Source organism: Gopherus evgoodei, chromosome 7 (genome assembly GCF_007399415.2).
Source record: "Gopherus evgoodei ecotype Sinaloan lineage chromosome 7, rGopEvg1_v1.p, whole genome shotgun sequence".
In the NCBI taxonomy this organism is placed as follows: Eukaryota; Metazoa; Chordata; order Testudines; family Testudinidae; genus Gopherus; species Gopherus evgoodei.
In genome coordinates, this window is record NC_044328.1 from 100,513,465 (window position 1) to 100,530,584 (window position 17,120).

Here is a 17,120-nt window from a genome sequence, read left to right on the forward strand (position 1 = left end):
CCAGGAATAGAAGCCAGCTATTCTGGGTTTCAGTACAGTGCCCCACCCTCTGGGCCACCTGTGACCCTAGACACCTTCCTTCCCCCTCTCCTCCTTCCCCATTGCAGGTACTCTCCAATATGTTGGAAGGGCCATGGCATTGTTCTGAATGCCTGGGCACTCCCCACGCAGTCCATGAGCTCCACAATGTCCCTGAGACTTCTGCTGTCCCTCCCAAACTCTCCCCTCCTTGGGGGTCTAACAGCAGGGTCTCTCCCAGAACACTGGGTCCACTGGCCTGGATCAGAGTCAAGGTACATCTACCCTGGTATCCTGTCTTGGACAGTGGCTGGCATGAGATACTTCACAGGAGGGTGCAAAAAAACCAGCAGTCACAGACCCTACTCTGCTCCCAGAGCTGGGCACAGAACCCAGGAGTCCTGACGCACAGTCCCCTCAACTCATTAGATTACCTGCTGCTCCCAGAATAGTGAACAGAACCCAGGAGTCCTGCCTCTCAGCTGGGATCTCTGAACTCACAAACCCCTTCCCCTCAGTCCCTCTCTGCTGGGGTCCATACAAGTACCACATCTGCCCCCCGCCACGCACCATCACAGTTACTATGGTGACTATATGAAGGGAGCGGGGACTAGTTCTGGAACCCCCCACCCTTGCCATGTTCTGTAACCAGGTCAGTCACCACAGTAACAACTGGGGGTGGGGCAGTCAGGTAGGCACCATGCTGGGGGCCCACCGCCGCTCCATGTTCACCAACGCCTGCATCAGCCCCTCCCTGGACTCCAGCGCCCGGGCACCTGGCACCCTGTACCAGAAGAAAGGCAGGGTGCACCTGCTAGGGCTGCTCTCAGATTCTCTTCCCCAAGGGGTAACACCTGGTATCTCCCTCCCCCACTGCGTACTGGCTTCCCCCACTCTTGGGGAACCCAACATCTATTTTAGACCACCCCAAACTCTAACTTCATCTCCCTGCTGTTGGGGACTCCCTCAAGGGGCAAACGCTCAGGGAAAATTGTTGGGTTGGGGTTAGTTTTTGTAGGGTCTCCTTAACTGGTGCACGTCTCTCTCCCTCACTATCCTGGGCTGGTGTTTATAGAGAGACACCACTGACTAAGGAGCAAGGGAGTGGAAGTCAGGTTGTCAGGACACTCTATTCTCAGCTTTGAGAGGAGTGGGGGCTAGTGGACTAGGGCGCTTTGAGCCAGGACCTCCTAGAGGGGAAAGGCCTCGTGTCCCATTCCCTGCTGCCCTGAGCCAACCAGTCTCTGTAGGGAAAAGCTGGGTCCCTCCTGCCTCTGCTCTGCGGTTTCAGGAGGAGGTTTTCAATTCCGATGATGGAATCGTAGTCTTGGTGAGGAAAGGGAAGAGGAAGGGGTCACTCAGAGACCCCCCTTCAGGGAGAAGAGGCAGCCAGGCCCCACAGTGCAAGATGCAGGAGCCACGTGTGAGTGACACCTCTGATGGAAACCAGGACTCAGCCCCATCTGCAGGAAGGTGAGTAGGTTGGATGGGATCCTTATGGCCATTGGGCCAAACTCATCCTTGCTGCAGCTCCATGGAGATTATATTAGTAGCACCTGGATGTGCCAACTGAAATCAGTACCCGTTTAGTGACAGGTGCTGCACAGATCCCAAGACCAGGGTCACAGTTGTGCCGGGCGCTGCACAGACCCTGACTAATATCAGGGCTCCCATTTTGGTGGGTGCTGCACAGACCCCCCCCACATCCCAGATCAGGGGCCCTCACTGTCCCAGGTGCTGCACAGACCCTGATCAAGATTGGGGCCCCAATGCACTGGGCAGTGCCCAGACACACAGTGAGAGACAGTCCCAGTCCCAAAGAGCTCAAAGTCTAAACAGACAAAGGGAGGGGAGTGGGCTCTATTGGGTTAGAGCGGTGAGGAGTGGGGCAGCTCGGAGTCTGTTGCCAGCTCAGAGGGAGATGTGGTCAGGTTTTTGGTATGCCCTCTAGATGGACCCATTAGTCTAGTCTAGAGTGTCAGGGGAGGGATGGTGATACTAAACTAGATGAGCCTATTAGGTCTGATCTGGAAGCTACCAGGCTAGATGGCCCCGTTTCTCTGACCTGACACTCATCATCTCCTCTCCTTCCCACCACCAGGCAGAGAGACGTTTCTGAGGACACTCTTCTCTCCAATCCAGCTCACTCCTGCACCCCTGATCCCTTGCCCCACAGTCCCCGCCCCTCCTTCCCCTTCCAGTGGATGTGGGAGGAATTCTCGCTCAACGGTCGTGCCCTCCTCCCAGTCCCTTCCCTGGATAAGGTCAAGAAGGGGGAGCCCCGCAGAGCCCCTAACAACTCCCCCCGTGAGAGTGATCGCCCGACAATGACAGATTTGCAGGGACGTGTAGACCAACGAGCTGGCAGCTCACAGGGGCGCAGCAGAAATGAGGGGAGCAGGATCAAGCGAGCCCCCCAGCCTTCCCCCAGCACCCTCTCTTCGCTGTATTGGAAGATGGAGGCCCGGAGCGAGGTCCGCAAACACCAGCTCCAGGAAGAGCGGAGGCACTGGCTCCAACTGGCTCAGCAGCTGCTGAGTCTGGAAGAGGCTGTGTCCTCCCCTGCGTGGGAGGCGGTCGCCTCCGCCCAGCAGCTCCGGGCCAGGCTGAGAGCTGAGGTCCTGTGCCTGGCCACAGAGCCCCAGGACCCAAGCCCCAGGGAGCACAGAAGGAAGGGCAGGGGGTTGGCCCCCAAAGACAAGACCCGGTTCCAGCCCATCATCAACCAAACCATCCCCGACTTTGAGACACTCCACAAGAGGTTCCAGGAGCAGCTGGAGAAGAGGAAAGTGAGAGGTAAGCCAAGGAGACAGATGCAATTGCTTTTGGGGTAAGGTGAAGAAGCCGTTTATACAGAAGCCCTTGCCTGGCGCTAAGGTGGAGCTGCCTCAGAGGTGGGGCTGTTTATACAGGAATCCTTGTGTGGGGCGCAGGAGCTGTTATACAGTGACCTTTTCCCTGGTGCTGAGATGCAACTGCTTCTGGGGTGGGGTAGTGCAACTGATGAGGGAGAGATTCTGGGACCTTCCATTAATGCTTTCTGTGTCCCCCTTTCAGCCAAGCTGACCATCTGCAAACCCTTCCACCTCCATGTGGCCAGCAGCTCTCAGCACCAGCCTGGGGACGAGCTCAGAGACTGGGATCAGCAACAGCTGCGCCAGCTCTGGAGCTTCCACTGCGGGTCCCAGTCCTGCTCAGAGTTCGACCCCCTACCTTCAGTGCCACCCACCAGAGCCTCTGACAAACGGCAGGAGGCCACCAGGTATGAACAGGGCCCTTAAATCAGTTCCCACCCCAGCTATACCTGCCCAGCTATCCCAGCCCTGGCCTCCCCCCAGCTCTGCTGCAGCCCCTCTGCTATCCCATTCCTAGGTTTTCCCCTCCCTAGATCTGCTGGTAACCCTCAATCCTGACCTAGAGTTAGGGTGGCCACTCGCACGTCCCCCGAGTACTGAACATTGCCTCCGGCAGTGCCACACGAGGGGCACCATTTCGAAGAACATGCCAGATAGGGGACTAATGTTAGAAAGGCAGGACTGTCCAGCTTAAAAGCAGACAAACTTGCCTGCCTAGCTAGATCCCCCTGCTATCCCAGCCCTGGCTTCCAGCACCCACTGCCCCCAGCTCTGCCACGCAAGCCTGACCCGCAGCCCCCTGCTATCCCAGCTAAGGGTTCCTCCCAGCCAGGGGAGCTGGAACAATTTTTGTAGATGCCACCTGGTTGAGCCTTCTCCTTTGCTCCTGGTGCAGGCTGTTGCTGTTGGAGTGGGAGCGGCGGGAGAAGCAGGAGAAGAGGCGAGCAGAGCAGCGCCGAGTCAAGCAGCAGCAGGTGCAGAGGGAAGTGGCCAAGTGCCTGGCAGCCTACAGTCCCCCAGGCAGCTTGGCCCAGACCACGCAAAGGAAGAGAGAAGAGCTGAGGTAACAGAGAGGGGAAGAAGGGAGCAGCCTAGTGTGAGAGACAGAGGAGTGTGGAAACCACCACATGGTGCTCCTGGTGCCTATCAATCCCGACCCTCAGCCCACTGATAGCTCAGCACTGGGCTCCCCGCAGGCTCTGCTGCTGCCCCTTAAATCTGACCCATGGCCCTCTACCCTCTCTTATAGGAATTAATTGTTAGTAGATAGGGCAGAGGATGAGTGCTCGGAACACCTGGGTTCTGTTCCCATCTCTGCCGCTGTACTTCAGCAAGTTCCTTTTTCCACTCTCATCCTCAGTTTGCTCTCTGTCCCTTTGTCTGTTTAGAATGGCAGCTCACTGGGGCAGGGACTGGCTCTCACTGGGAGGCTGTCTACAGTGCAATTGAGCAGTGTGATTGCAGAACATGTAGTAATACCTGAACTACCTTTGATCCAGCTAGCATGCTAACAATAGCTGTGTAGCCGTGGCAGCACAGATTAGCAGCCAAGTACAATCCCATTCAGAACCCTGGATATGTTTGTACTCGGGTAGCTAGCTTGTCCCACCATCTGTGCGGCCATGACTGCACGTCTATTTTTAGCACACTAGCTGGATCAGCTAGCTCAGGCCTGGCTACATATTCTGCACTCACACTTCCCAGTTGCATAGTATACAGACCCTGTGTGTCTGTGCAGCACCTGGTACAACAGGGCCCATGATCTTGGTCAGGGCCTCTAGATACCAATACACCTAATAATAACAATCTAGAGAACACTTCTATTTATGTGCAATTTTTTCTCACATAAGTGGCTTTCTTGAAATCAGTGGTCTTGATAAAATACTCGTAATTAATTGTAATAATTGTTCATAATATAGATACACAATAATGTAATATTGATTATAATCAACAGCAATTTAAAATAGTGTATTAATAAATTTAATAATAATGTATGGTTATTAACAGTGATCAATATTAAATCAACATGCATAATTATCAGTGATAGCCTATATTAATTCAGTAATAAATAATATTGATTTATTTTAATGTAATGCTAATAATGGTGATTAATATTAATTTAATTGTTTCACAACAGTTCATATTAATGTAGTACTTTTAAATATTAGTGATTACTAGAAATTTAGTGTTAAAGAGTGATCAGTATTATTTTGATATTTATTAAAAACAGCAGCTAATATTAATTTAGTAATAAATGCTAGCAATTAATACCAGTTAGTATTTTAATGGTGAATCATATTCATTTAATATTTGGTAACAGTAGTAGTTAATTGCTGCTTCTTTTGATGCGAGCAGTTAGCCAAATTCAGGGAGTTGTGAGATGTTCCAGTTAGGAGGAGAAATTGATGATGGAGTCAGTTTTGTTTTGTTTTGTGGTGCAATTCTGTTTTTTAACAAAGACTGTACAAAGTCCTGTTTCCCTGAACACAGGAGGAACCAAACAGGAGGTAGTTTATTTGCTCACAGCCACAAGCCTCCTCAGTAGCACCAGGCCCAGAAGTCCTCAAGCCTCTTCAGGCTTCTCTCTGGGTCCTATACCATGCTTGTCTGGGCTGAGTCTGTGTCTGTCTTCCTGTGTGGTCTCTTTTGCTTCTCTTATACATACACAGGTATAGGGCTTGTCTACACTGCAAATGTTTTGCTGGCATAGTAAACCAGCATAGCTAGCCTGGCAGAGCCCCCTAGTGGAGATGCAGTGTAGGTCAGCAGAAGGAGTTCCACCAGCATAGCTACACCATCTCCCTGAATGACATTAGCTAGGGCTATGTCTACACTTAAAAACATATAGCAGTGCTGCAGCTGCGCAACTGTAGCGCTTCAGCATAGACACTTAGCCCTTGTCTACACTACCATTTACTTCAATATAACTTACATCTCTCAGGGTGTGAATAATCCACATCCTTGAGTGACATAAATTATACCACACTAAGCGCTGATGTGGACAGCGTTATGCTGGCGGGAGAGCATAGCTACCACCTCTCATGGAGGTGGAGTTATAATGCCGATGGGAGAGCTCTCTGCCATTGGCATAGAGCGTCTTCACCAGACGTGCTACAGTGGTGTAGCAGTAAACTAGCCCTTAGTACAGTGACGGGAGGGATTCTCTGGTCACTGTAGCAAATCTACCTCCCTGTCCCTGAGAAGTGGTGGCTAAGTCAATGGAAGAATTCTTCCATCAAACTAGTGTTGTCTCCACTGGGGGTTAAGTCGTCTTAACTTCATCACTCAGGGGTGTGGATTTTTCACACCCCTGAGTGATGTAGCTTGGTCAATCTAATTGTCTACTATAGACCAGCCCTAAGTCTACAGAAGCACTCTTGTGTCAGTATAGTTGCGTCTACACCAGAAACATTGCTTGCACAGCTATGTGAGCCAGGGATTGTGGGTTTTTTTGTTTGTTTTTTCTGGCAGTCCTAGCTAACAGAGCTATGATGGCAAAAACGTTGTAGTGTAAAGTAAGCCACACACGCGGTCCATGCCTAACCAAAACCATCTGCCCATATTGTTCCAATCCCTGGGCAAACTCACAACTGTCTTTGTTGTACTGGGAGTGGTGGTTTACTGTCTCTCTGCTATCTTAAATAAAGAGTAGCGGCCACCCTCACCAGCCTCAATGACGTTTCACACACACACACACCCCACACTAATATTCAATTATTAATTCATCACAGTGTTCACTCTGCTTGTGTGTTACACCCTTTCCCCCATCCTGTGTCTGTCTGGTCTACGTAGACTGTAAACTTTTCAGGGCAGGGACCATCTGCTACTTCGTGTTAGATGAGTGCTTTGCAAAATGAGGTCTGACCTTGGCTGGCCTTAGGCACTACCATAATAATCATTATGATTATTATTAATAATAACAATACTACTACTAATAATAACAAATTAATTATAAGCAAGTAGTGTTAATAGTGATATTAACCTGGTGTCTATCAATGATCATTATTAACATATTTATGAACCGTATAAATTAATATTTAGCATTCATAATAGAGTAATAATATTTAGTATTTATGAATGATCAATATTTAATATTAACATTATGACTGAAGAATTGCTAATATGGTTCCTATTTTTAAGCAAGGGAAAAAGAAACTACAGGCCTGTTAGTTCTACCTCAATTACATGCAAGATCTTTGAACAAATTTTGAAAGAGAATGTAGTTACGGACATAGAGATGAATGGTCATTGGGATAAAATACAACATGGCTTTACAAAAGGTAAATCATACCAGACCAATCTTCTTTGAGAAGTTAACTGATATTTTAGACAAAGGACATGCCCTAGATCTAATCTACCTAGATTTCAGTAAAGCATTTGATACAGTTCTACATGGGAAATTATCAATTAAATTGGAGAAGATCGAGATTAATATGAGAATTAAAAGGTTGATAAGGAACTGCTTAAAGGAGAGACTACAACAGGTCATACAGAAAGGTGAACTGTCAGGCTGGAGGGAAGTTACTAGTGGAGTTCCCCAGGGCTCGGTCTTGGGCCCATTCTTAGTTAATATTATTACTGACCAGGGCACAAAAAGTGAGAGTGTGCTAATAAAATTTGACTATGACACAAATTTGGGAGGTGTTGGCAATACTGAGGAGAACTGGAATATCAGACAAAAAGATCTGGATGACCTTGTAGACTGGAGTAATAGAAAAGGGATGAAATTTAATTGTGCAAAGTGCAAGGTCATGCATTTAGGGACTAACAACAAGACTTCTTGCTAAAAGCTAGGGCAGGGGTCGGCAACCTTTCAGAAGTGCTGTGCTGAGTCTTAATTTATTCACTTAAATTTAAGGTGTCGTGTGCAGTAATACATTTTAACGTTTTTAGAAGGTCTCTTTGTATAAGTCTATAATATATAACTAAACTATTGTTGTATGTAAAGTAAATAAGGTTTTTAAAATGTTTAAGAAGCTTCATTTAAAATTAAATTAAAATGCAGAGCCCCCCGGACCTGTGGCCGGGACCCGGGCAGTGTGAGTGCCACTGAAAATCAGCTCATGTGCCGCCTTTGGCACACGTGCCATAGGTTGCCTACCCCTGAGCTAGGGACTTATCAGTTGGAAGCAACAGAGGAAGAGAAAAATCCTGAGTGTATTGGTTGATCACAGAATGACTATGAGCTATGATGCGGTTGTGAAAAAGGCTAATGCAGTCCTAGGAAGCTTAGGTATTTCCAGTAGAGACAGGGAAGTGTTAGTACCATTATACAAAGCACTGGTGATACCTCATTTGGAATACTGTGTGCAATTCTGGTCTCTCATGTTTAAAAAGGATGAATTCAAACGGGAACAGGTACAGAGAAGGGCTACTAGGATGATCCAAAGACTGGAAAACCTACATTATGAGAGGGAAATCAAAGACCTTGGCTTGTTTAGCCTAACCAAAAGAAGGCAGAGGGAGATATGATTGCTCTCTACAAAGACATAAGAGGGATAAATATCAGGGAGGGAGAAGAGCTATTTAAGTTAAGGACCAGTGTGGACACAAGAACAAGTGGATGTAAACTGGTCATCAACAAGTTTAGGCTTGAAATTAGGTGAAGGTAACCATCAGAGGAGTGAAGTTCTGGATGAGCCTTCGCAGGGGAGCAGTGGGGGCAAAATATCTAACTGGCTTCAAGACTGGGCTTGATAATTTTATGGAAGAGATGGTATGATGGGACTGCCTACATGGCATGTGGCCCATCTGTGACTGCTAGTAGAAAAAATCCCCAACGGCTGGAGATGAGACACTAGAAGGGGAGGGCTCAGAGTTAGTACAGAGAATTCTTTCCCAGATATCTGCCTGGCAAGTCTTGCCCATATGCTCAGGGTCTGACTGCTTGCCATATTTGGGGTTGGAAAGGTATTTCACCCCAGGTCAGATTGGCAGAGATTTTGGGTAGTTTTCACCTTCCTTTGCAGCATGGGGCACGGTTCACTTGCAGGTTTAAACTAGTTGAAATGTGAATTCTCTGTATGTGAAGTCTTTAAACCATGATTTGAGTACTTTAGTAACTCAACCAGAGGTTAAGCGTCTATTACAGGAGTGGGTGGATGAGATTCTGTGGCCTGCCATGTGCAGGAGGTCAGACTAGATGATCACGATGGTCCCTTCTGACCTTAAAGTCTATGAGTCTATAATTATTAATATAGATATTTTGTATTTATGAATTATTTATCTTAATTTTAATATTAACTGCTTTAGTAATATATTCCTATTCTTAATAGTGATTAATATTATTTATGAATATAAATCATGATTTGCATCATATTTTTAAACATAGTCGCTAGTATTAATTTATTGTTTATTGTGTTATTGTAGCCATATTGGTCTCAGGATATGAGAGGGACAAGCTGGGTCAGGTATCCAACAGAAATTGGTCCATTAAAAGATATTACATCACCCAGCTTGTCTCTCTCAGTATTAATTTAGTAATTGTTAATAGTGATATTAACTTAGTATTCAGGAACTACTGATATTTTAACATTTATTAATGTTAGTAATTTATATGTAGTAATTAGTAGTAGTAATATTTAGTATTAATGAATGATCAATATTACTTTAAAATTTATTAGCAGTACAATATATTTTAGTATTCAGTGCATACTCTTGGGTAGAGTACCGAACTGGGACTCAGGAGACCTGAGTTCTATTCATGGCTCTGCAGGTGGCCTGCTGGGTGACCTTGAGGAAGCCACTTCACCTTTCTGTGCCTCAGTTTCTCCATCTGTAAAATGGGGATAACAATATCAACCATTTATAAAGCACTTTGAGATTTACTGATGAAAAGTACTATAGAAGAGCTAAGTATCTATTCGTATTCTCCTTCGCTTTGTCCCATCACTCAAGATCAGCAGCTCTTGATCTTCATCTCCAAGCCTTTTTGTCAAGTGGGTCTTCCAAGCTGACAAAAACCTTCTTCATGTCCTCCTTCAGCATCTCTAACCATCTTTTTCTAGGTCTTCCTTATGGTCTTTGTCCTGTGATTAGTAGTTCTTGTCTCTGGCTACCATATCCCACATCTCGTCATCTCGCATGACCTAGCCATCTCGGTTGATACTCCCTCAGCTTTTCTGTGATGGTGGCTACCTGCATCATGGCTTGTACTGTTTCACTGCATAGCCTATTAGCTCTCATTTTACCCAGTGTCCACCCGAGCATTCTCATTTGGCAGTGTGAAGTCGTTGTTCTTCTCTCTTCCTCGTTGGCCAGCATTCCGACCCATACGTCATGGCTGGCTGAATCATGATCCTACACATTTTGCTCTTTTGACTACTTGGCATATTTGTATAGAAGATAATTCCTGCCAACTTCCTGCATTCACACCAAGCGCTCTTCATGCAGCTTCTAACATCTATATCTATATTCCCATCATGGCTCAGCAGCGCACTAAACCAAGATATTTAAATTATTGCACATACTTTGTACCACCTAATTTTACTGGCTTTTCATTGTTGCGCTCAACAAAACATTCCATTTTTTGCTGGTTGATTTGTAAGCCATTTTCTTCTAATGCAGCCCTCCAGTGCTCTTAGGTCCCTTTCCAGTTGTATTTATCCTCACGACACAACATAATGTTGTTTCCCTGTACGTCTCCTACAATATTTGGGCAGCAAACACTGCGTTCATTGTTAGCCTTCCGGGCATAAACCCAACCAAACGGGTTGTTGCTTATTTGATGCAGCAGCTTCTCCCAAAGTCTTTTGTTGATAATTCTTTCCAGCCAGCTCCTCACGTCACCCGTTACCATGACGGGTTGGTAACAACTATATTTTTGCACAGCTCCTTTATGAATAAAGTTAGGGACCAATGTGCTCACCTCAGGCTTTTTTCCAGGACAGAGAATTAAGTTGAAGAAGTTTGTCGTTGATCCCACTCCCTCATGGCCTAATGCTTTCAATGCTTGATTGGGGCGCTGGCCAGTCCCATTGCCTGCCCAAGCTTTATCATCTTTAGCGCAGTCTGTGTCTCCATCATAGTGATAGGTCCTGTGAGGTTATTTCTTGTGGATACTTCCCTCAATATTTTCATTGCATTCTCTTCATTGAACAGTTTCTCATAAAACTACCTCCAGTTCCTAATGATCCCACTGTCTTCCAGCAAAAAGAACAGGAGTACTTGTGGCACCTTAGAGACTAACAAATTTATTTGAGCATAAGCTTTCATGGGCTACAGCCCACTTCTTCGGATGCAAGTCTTCCAGCAGTACTTTTCCGTTTTCATCTTTGACACACTTCACAGCTTCCAAGTCCTCTGTTCTTTGCTTTGCTTCTTTGCTTAATTGAGGCAAATCTAATATTTCTTTTCCACCTTCCTTTGTTAGTAGGCCTGCATATAAGGCTCTAAAATGCCTGACTCTTAGCTTCTACAACTGCGCTTTTCACCCTTTTCTTTACCCGCTTGTATTCCTCATGACATTCCACTGTTCTTACGTTCTGCCATCGCTTCAACCTTTCCTTCTTTACTGCCTCCTACACATTAATGGACCATCCCTACATCTCCTTGCCATATTTTCTTTCTTTCGTTTGGCCACAGGCAGCTTGTGCACTTTCTGTAATAAGTTTGGATATTTTCCCCAAAATCTTGTTAGTATCGTCACTGTTGGTTTGGTTGTTGTCTTACCTCCACAGAATCCTTAAATCTCAGACTAACTTCCCTATCCATGAGCCTCCACCACTTTATCCGTTGTCCCACAACTCATCTTTTGTCTTTTAATAGTATCTAATATTTAGTATTGATGAACGATTGATATTAATTTAATATTTATGAACAGTACTAAACAATGTTTTGATATCTTAATAGAGAATAATAGTAATTTGTAGTTATGGATACTAATCAAGATTAATTTAATATTTGTTAACATATTAAGAACATGAGAACGGCCATATTGGGTCAGACCAAAGGTCCATCTAGCCCAGAATCCTATCTTCCAACAATGGCCAGTGCCAGGTACCCCAGAGGGAATGAACAGAACAGGTAATCATCAAGCGATCATCCCATGTCGCCCATTCCCAGCTTTTGGCAAACAGACGGTACGGACACCATCCCTGCCCATCCTGGCTAATAGTCATTGATGGACCTATCCTCCATGAACTTACCTAGTTCTTTTTAGAATCCTGTTATAGTCTTGGCCTTTATAACATCCTCTGGCAAAGAGTTACACAGGTTGACTGTGCATTGTATGAAGAAATACTTCCTTTTGTTTGTTTTAAACCTGTTGCCTATTAATTTAATTTGGTGACCCCCAGTTCTTGTGTTATGAGAAGGAGTAAATAACACGTTCTTATTTATTTTCTCCACACCAGTCATGATTTTATAGACCTCTGTCATATATCTCCTTAGTCGTCTCTTTTCCAAGCTGAAAAGTCCCAATCTTATTAATCTCTCCTCATATGGGCTGTTTCATATCCCTAATTTTTTTTGCCCTTTTCTGAACCTTTTCCAGTTTCTATATATCTTTTTTGAAACGGGGTTTCCACATCTGCACGCAGTATTCAAGATGCGGGTGTACTATGGATTTATATAGAAGCGATATGATATTTTCTGTCTTGTTATCTTTTCCTTTCTTAATGATTCTCAACATTCTGTTAGCTTTTTTGACCGCTGCTGCACATTGAATGGATGTTTTCAGAGAACTAGCCACGACTCCAAGATCTCTTTCTTGAGTGGTAACAGCTAATTTAGACCCCATCCTTTTATATATATAGCTGGAATTATTTTTCCAGTATGCATTACTTTGCATATATTAACAGTGAATATCATCTGCCATTTTGTTGCCCAGTCACTCAGTTTTGTGAGATCCTTTTGTAGCTCTTCACAGTCTGCTTTGGATTGGACTTAGCTATCTTGAGTAGGTTTGTATCATCTGCAAATTTTGCCACTTCACTGTTTACCCCAGTTTCCGGATAATTTATGAATATGTTGAATAGGACTGGGCCCAGTTCAGACGCCTGGGGGACACCATTATTTACCTCTCTCCATACTGAAAACTCACTATTTATTCCTATCCTTTGTTTCCCATCTTTTAACCAGTTACTGATCCATGAGAGGACCTTCCCTCTTATCCCACGACAGTTTACTTTGTTTAAGAGCATTTGGTGAGGTGACCCTTCCCCAACAAATTATGTTAATCTGTGTGTCTGACAATTCTGTTCTTTACTATAATTTGCCCAGTACTGAAGTCAGGCTTACTGGCCTGTAATTGCCGGGATCACCTCTGGAGCCCTTTTAAAAAATTGGCATCACATTAGCTATCCTCCAGTAATTTGGTATAGAAGCTGATTTAAATGATAGGTTACATACCACAGTTAATAGTTCTGAAATTTCATATTTGAGTTTCTTCAGAACTCTTGGGTGAATACCATCTATTCCTTAATTTATCAGTTTGTTCGAAAACCGCCTCAGTCTGGGACAATTCCTCAGATTTGTCATCTAAAAAGAATGGCTCCAGTTTGGGTATCTCCCTCACATCCTCAGCCGTGAATGCAAAGAATTCATTTAGTTTCTCCACAATAGCCTTCTCGTCCTTGAGTGCTCCTTTAGCATGAATATTAATTGAATAATTGTTTATAATAGTGATTAATATTTTAGTATTAATGATTATCAATGGTATTTGACCTTCGTTATTTAATACTAGGGTGACCAGACAGCAAATGTGAAAAATCGGGACGGGGGAGTAATAGGAGCCTATATAATAAAAAGACCCAAAAATCAGGACTGTCCCTATAAAATAGGGACATCTAGTCATCCTATTTAATATAGATGTATTAATTGTTAATAATGGTGATCAATAGCTATTTAGTATTTATTATTGTTATTAACCACTAGGTTTGGCTGGTTCCCAACAAAAATCCTGCTCCTCTTCTGGCTGGGTCTTAGGGTAAATGGGGCCCAAAAGTGGGAGGTAAAAAAATTAGGAGTTTAAAAAACACACACACATAAACCAAGAGTGAGAGACAGTCAGCATGGAAACATCTGGTAAAGATATGCCCTGGCTATGTTGACACGAGACTTCCTGACTCCCCCAACACGCAACACTCAGACGCCCACTGCACGCTGACACACTCCTTTGTAGCTATACCCATACACACTATCTCCCCGCTGACACCCAGACATGCCGACTTCCACAACACCTCCCATACCCTGCCCCTCCCAATACTCAGACACAACAACACCTAAACATCAGCCCAATACACTGACACCCAGACAATCTGACACCTTCCTCTGGTACCCTCCCCTGACACCCCAACACGCAGACACACTGATTTTCACATTGACAACTAAAGACACTAACACACACATTCCGACACCCTGACATCTCCCAATTCCAGACAAACCGACACCCCTCTCTAATAGTGATTAATATTTTAGTATTAATGATTATCAATGGTATTTGACCTTCGTTATTTAATACTAGGGTGACCAGACAGCAAATGTGAAAAATCGGGACGGGGGAGGTCTGCACACACCAACTCCCAGACACTTTGACCACCACCAATGTCCAAACATACCAACATTCAGACTCCCTCCTAACACACTCACACCCAGACACCCCAACACCCCTCAATATCCAGGCAGCCTGACACACATATCCCAACATACAGACACACCGACTTCCACAAACACTCATGACACCCCCCCAACACACACTTCCTGAACACCCTGACACCCAGACATAAAATCTACATACAGACACCCCTCCAATGCCCAGACACACACATAATACACACAACTACACCAATACCTACACAGACACACATCCACACTCTACACACCACACGGACACCAACAGTGACACACATAAAGATCCCTGAGGACTCCTGGGCCCAGACATTGCAGGAGTGCTGGGCTGAAACTGAGGAGCCATGTGACTGGGGCAGGTGTTAAATTACCTAAGTGAAAAAGGAAGATTTGAGATAAGCTTAATGGGCAGATTTCAGATTCTGATCTAAACCCAAAGATCCCGCAGGATCATCCAGCCCCCCCCAGCCCTATAGAGCCCCCAGATCTCTCATACCCTATAGATTTCCCAGACTTCACAGAGCCTCTTGCATCTCCTAGCCCCAATGGGCCCAGCACCTATATAGATCCCCTGGTTCTCCCAGGCCCTATAGTTCCCCCTGGATCCTCCAATCTACTGGACCAGATCCTAAAGGACCTGGAGCCTAGGCGTTGGGATTGGGATATCTGTTCTGATCCTGGTGGGTGGTAATATTCCCTCAGTACAGCCAATGCCCTGGGGCAGAGGATCCAGCAGATCCCTGAGTGTCCTTGTGAATGGGCACTGAAGGGGGGCAGTGATTGGGGGTGGGATTCACTGCAGTCACCCTCTCTGTGCTGTTGCTCTAGGAGGTTGGAGCAGCAGCGCATGGCAGAGTACGATGCCCAGCTGCGGGAGATCCAAGAGAGAGTGGAGAGCCGGCCCTACCTCTTTGAGCGTGTCATGCAGGTGAGAGAGGAGTGGGGGTTAGAGCAGGGGGAGGAGGCTGGGAGTCAGGACTCCTGGGTTCCACCTCTGGCTCTAGGAGGGAAGGGGAGTCTAATGGTTAGAGCAGGGGGAACTGGCACCCAGGACTCCTGAGCTCTGGGAGGGGAGTCTAGTGGTTAGAGCAGGGAGGCTGGGGAGCCAGGATGCCTGGATTCTATTCCTGGCTGTGAACTCCTCCTATTACTCTCTTGGCTATAGGAGATCCCTGCTAGCTCAGCTGGGAAAGATTCAAGGGTGGGCAGTGGGTGGGCAGTCTGAGCCCAGCTCTGTTCTGTGGGTGATGTGAATGATGTCCCTGCCTCTCACCCCACAGACCAACGCCCGCCTGGCTGTGGAGCGGCGCTTCTCCCAGGTGCTGGCAGCACTGGGCATCGATGAGAGGCTGTTGTGGAGACATGCAGGGCGCCTGGCCAAGGGCAACACTGCCAGGACAGCCGGCAGAGCCACACAGAGGCGGTCACGGAGCCTCTCCTAGACCAGGTGCTGGATATCCCCCATGGATCCCACTGTCCTGGGCCTTACACATCCCCCTGCCCCTGTCGATCCCTGCTGGATCCTGCTGCCCCAGGTCTGATAGAGTCCCCCTGGATTCCACAGCTCTGAGCCCACAGATCTCACTGACTTGGATCCTATAGCTCACCATCTGGCTGTCCCAGCCCTAAGCACTATGGATGCTGGGTACTCCAGGCTCTATAGATCCAGCTGGATCTTCCATTTTCCTTTGTCCAGGGTCTATAGATCTCCCAGCACAGGGCCTGCTGAACCTCCTGGGTCATCCAGCCCACTCAGGACTCCTAGGTTCTATTCCCACCTCAGGGAGGGGAGGGAGAATCTAGTGGTTCCTTTGGTTCATGTCCTGCTGACAGGTTGCCACCGAACAAGAGGCTAGAATCTCCTCTTGACTCTCTGGACACTACCTGAAAATAACCCCGTCTGGAACGAAGAAGGGTCACCTAAAGCTCCCTGCATTAGAGACGCAAAGTACCGGCAAATAAATGAGTCTTTGAGAGCAGAGTTTGCATTTTTCTTACTGGGGTTACTGCATCAACTCAAGCAGGGGGTGTGCAGAGCCAGAAACTGAGAGCCAGCCAGGACTCCTGCGTTCTATGCCTGGCTTTGGAAGTTGGATGTGGCCCCGTAGTTAGAGGAGGGGGAGGCTGGGAGTCATTATTATTATTATTGTTATTTTTATTACAGTGTCAGCTAGAGGCCTTGGCTGAGATGGGGGCCCTTTTAGTGCTGGGTGCTGCACAGACCCTGACTGAGTGGGCCCTTGTTGTGCTGTCTGCTGCATAGACCCTCAAGTGAGATCGGGGCCCCCACTGTGCCAGGCAATGCTCAGACCCTGACCACCATCGTGACCCCTATCATGCCAGACACTGCATGGGCCCTGACTGAGATTGGGTGCCTCATTTTGCCTGGTGCTGCACAGACACAATGAGATAGAGTCCCTACCCCGATGAACTCACAGTCTCTAGTTTTCAAGGTTAATGTCTCACTGAGAAGCCTGGAGCAGCACCCGCTTTCTGGAGCAATCAGCTCAGGCTCCTTGCAGAGTCAGGCAGGTGTTCCTGCATTGATAATACTGGGATTGTGGGGTGCTGTTTGGTGGCAACCATGGGATCATAGAAGGAATGGTGCCCTGGCAGAGGAAATTAAAAACAGTAGGAGGATAGTGGGAAATCCAGTTTAGGGACAAAAAAGAGATCAAA

General features: G+C 46.4%; 1 protein-coding gene across 1 annotated transcript; it reads left to right on the top strand.

Annotated features, from left to right (window-relative positions):
• Positions 1 to 718: 718 nt before the first annotated feature.
• Positions 719 to 16,311, top strand: TSGA10IP (testis specific 10 interacting protein). Its single transcript, XM_030568646.1, has 8 exons — positions 719 to 865; positions 1,310 to 1,491; positions 2,120 to 2,814; positions 3,076 to 3,280; positions 3,769 to 3,936; positions 15,270 to 15,369; positions 15,722 to 15,888; positions 16,275 to 16,311. Exons 1-7 carry the CDS (start codon positions 719 to 721, stop codon positions 15,881 to 15,883), a joined length of 1,659 nt encoding a protein of 552 aa, XP_030424506.1. The 3' UTR covers positions 15,884 to 15,888; positions 16,275 to 16,311.
• The last annotated feature ends 809 nt before the right edge of the window (positions 16,312 to 17,120 follow it).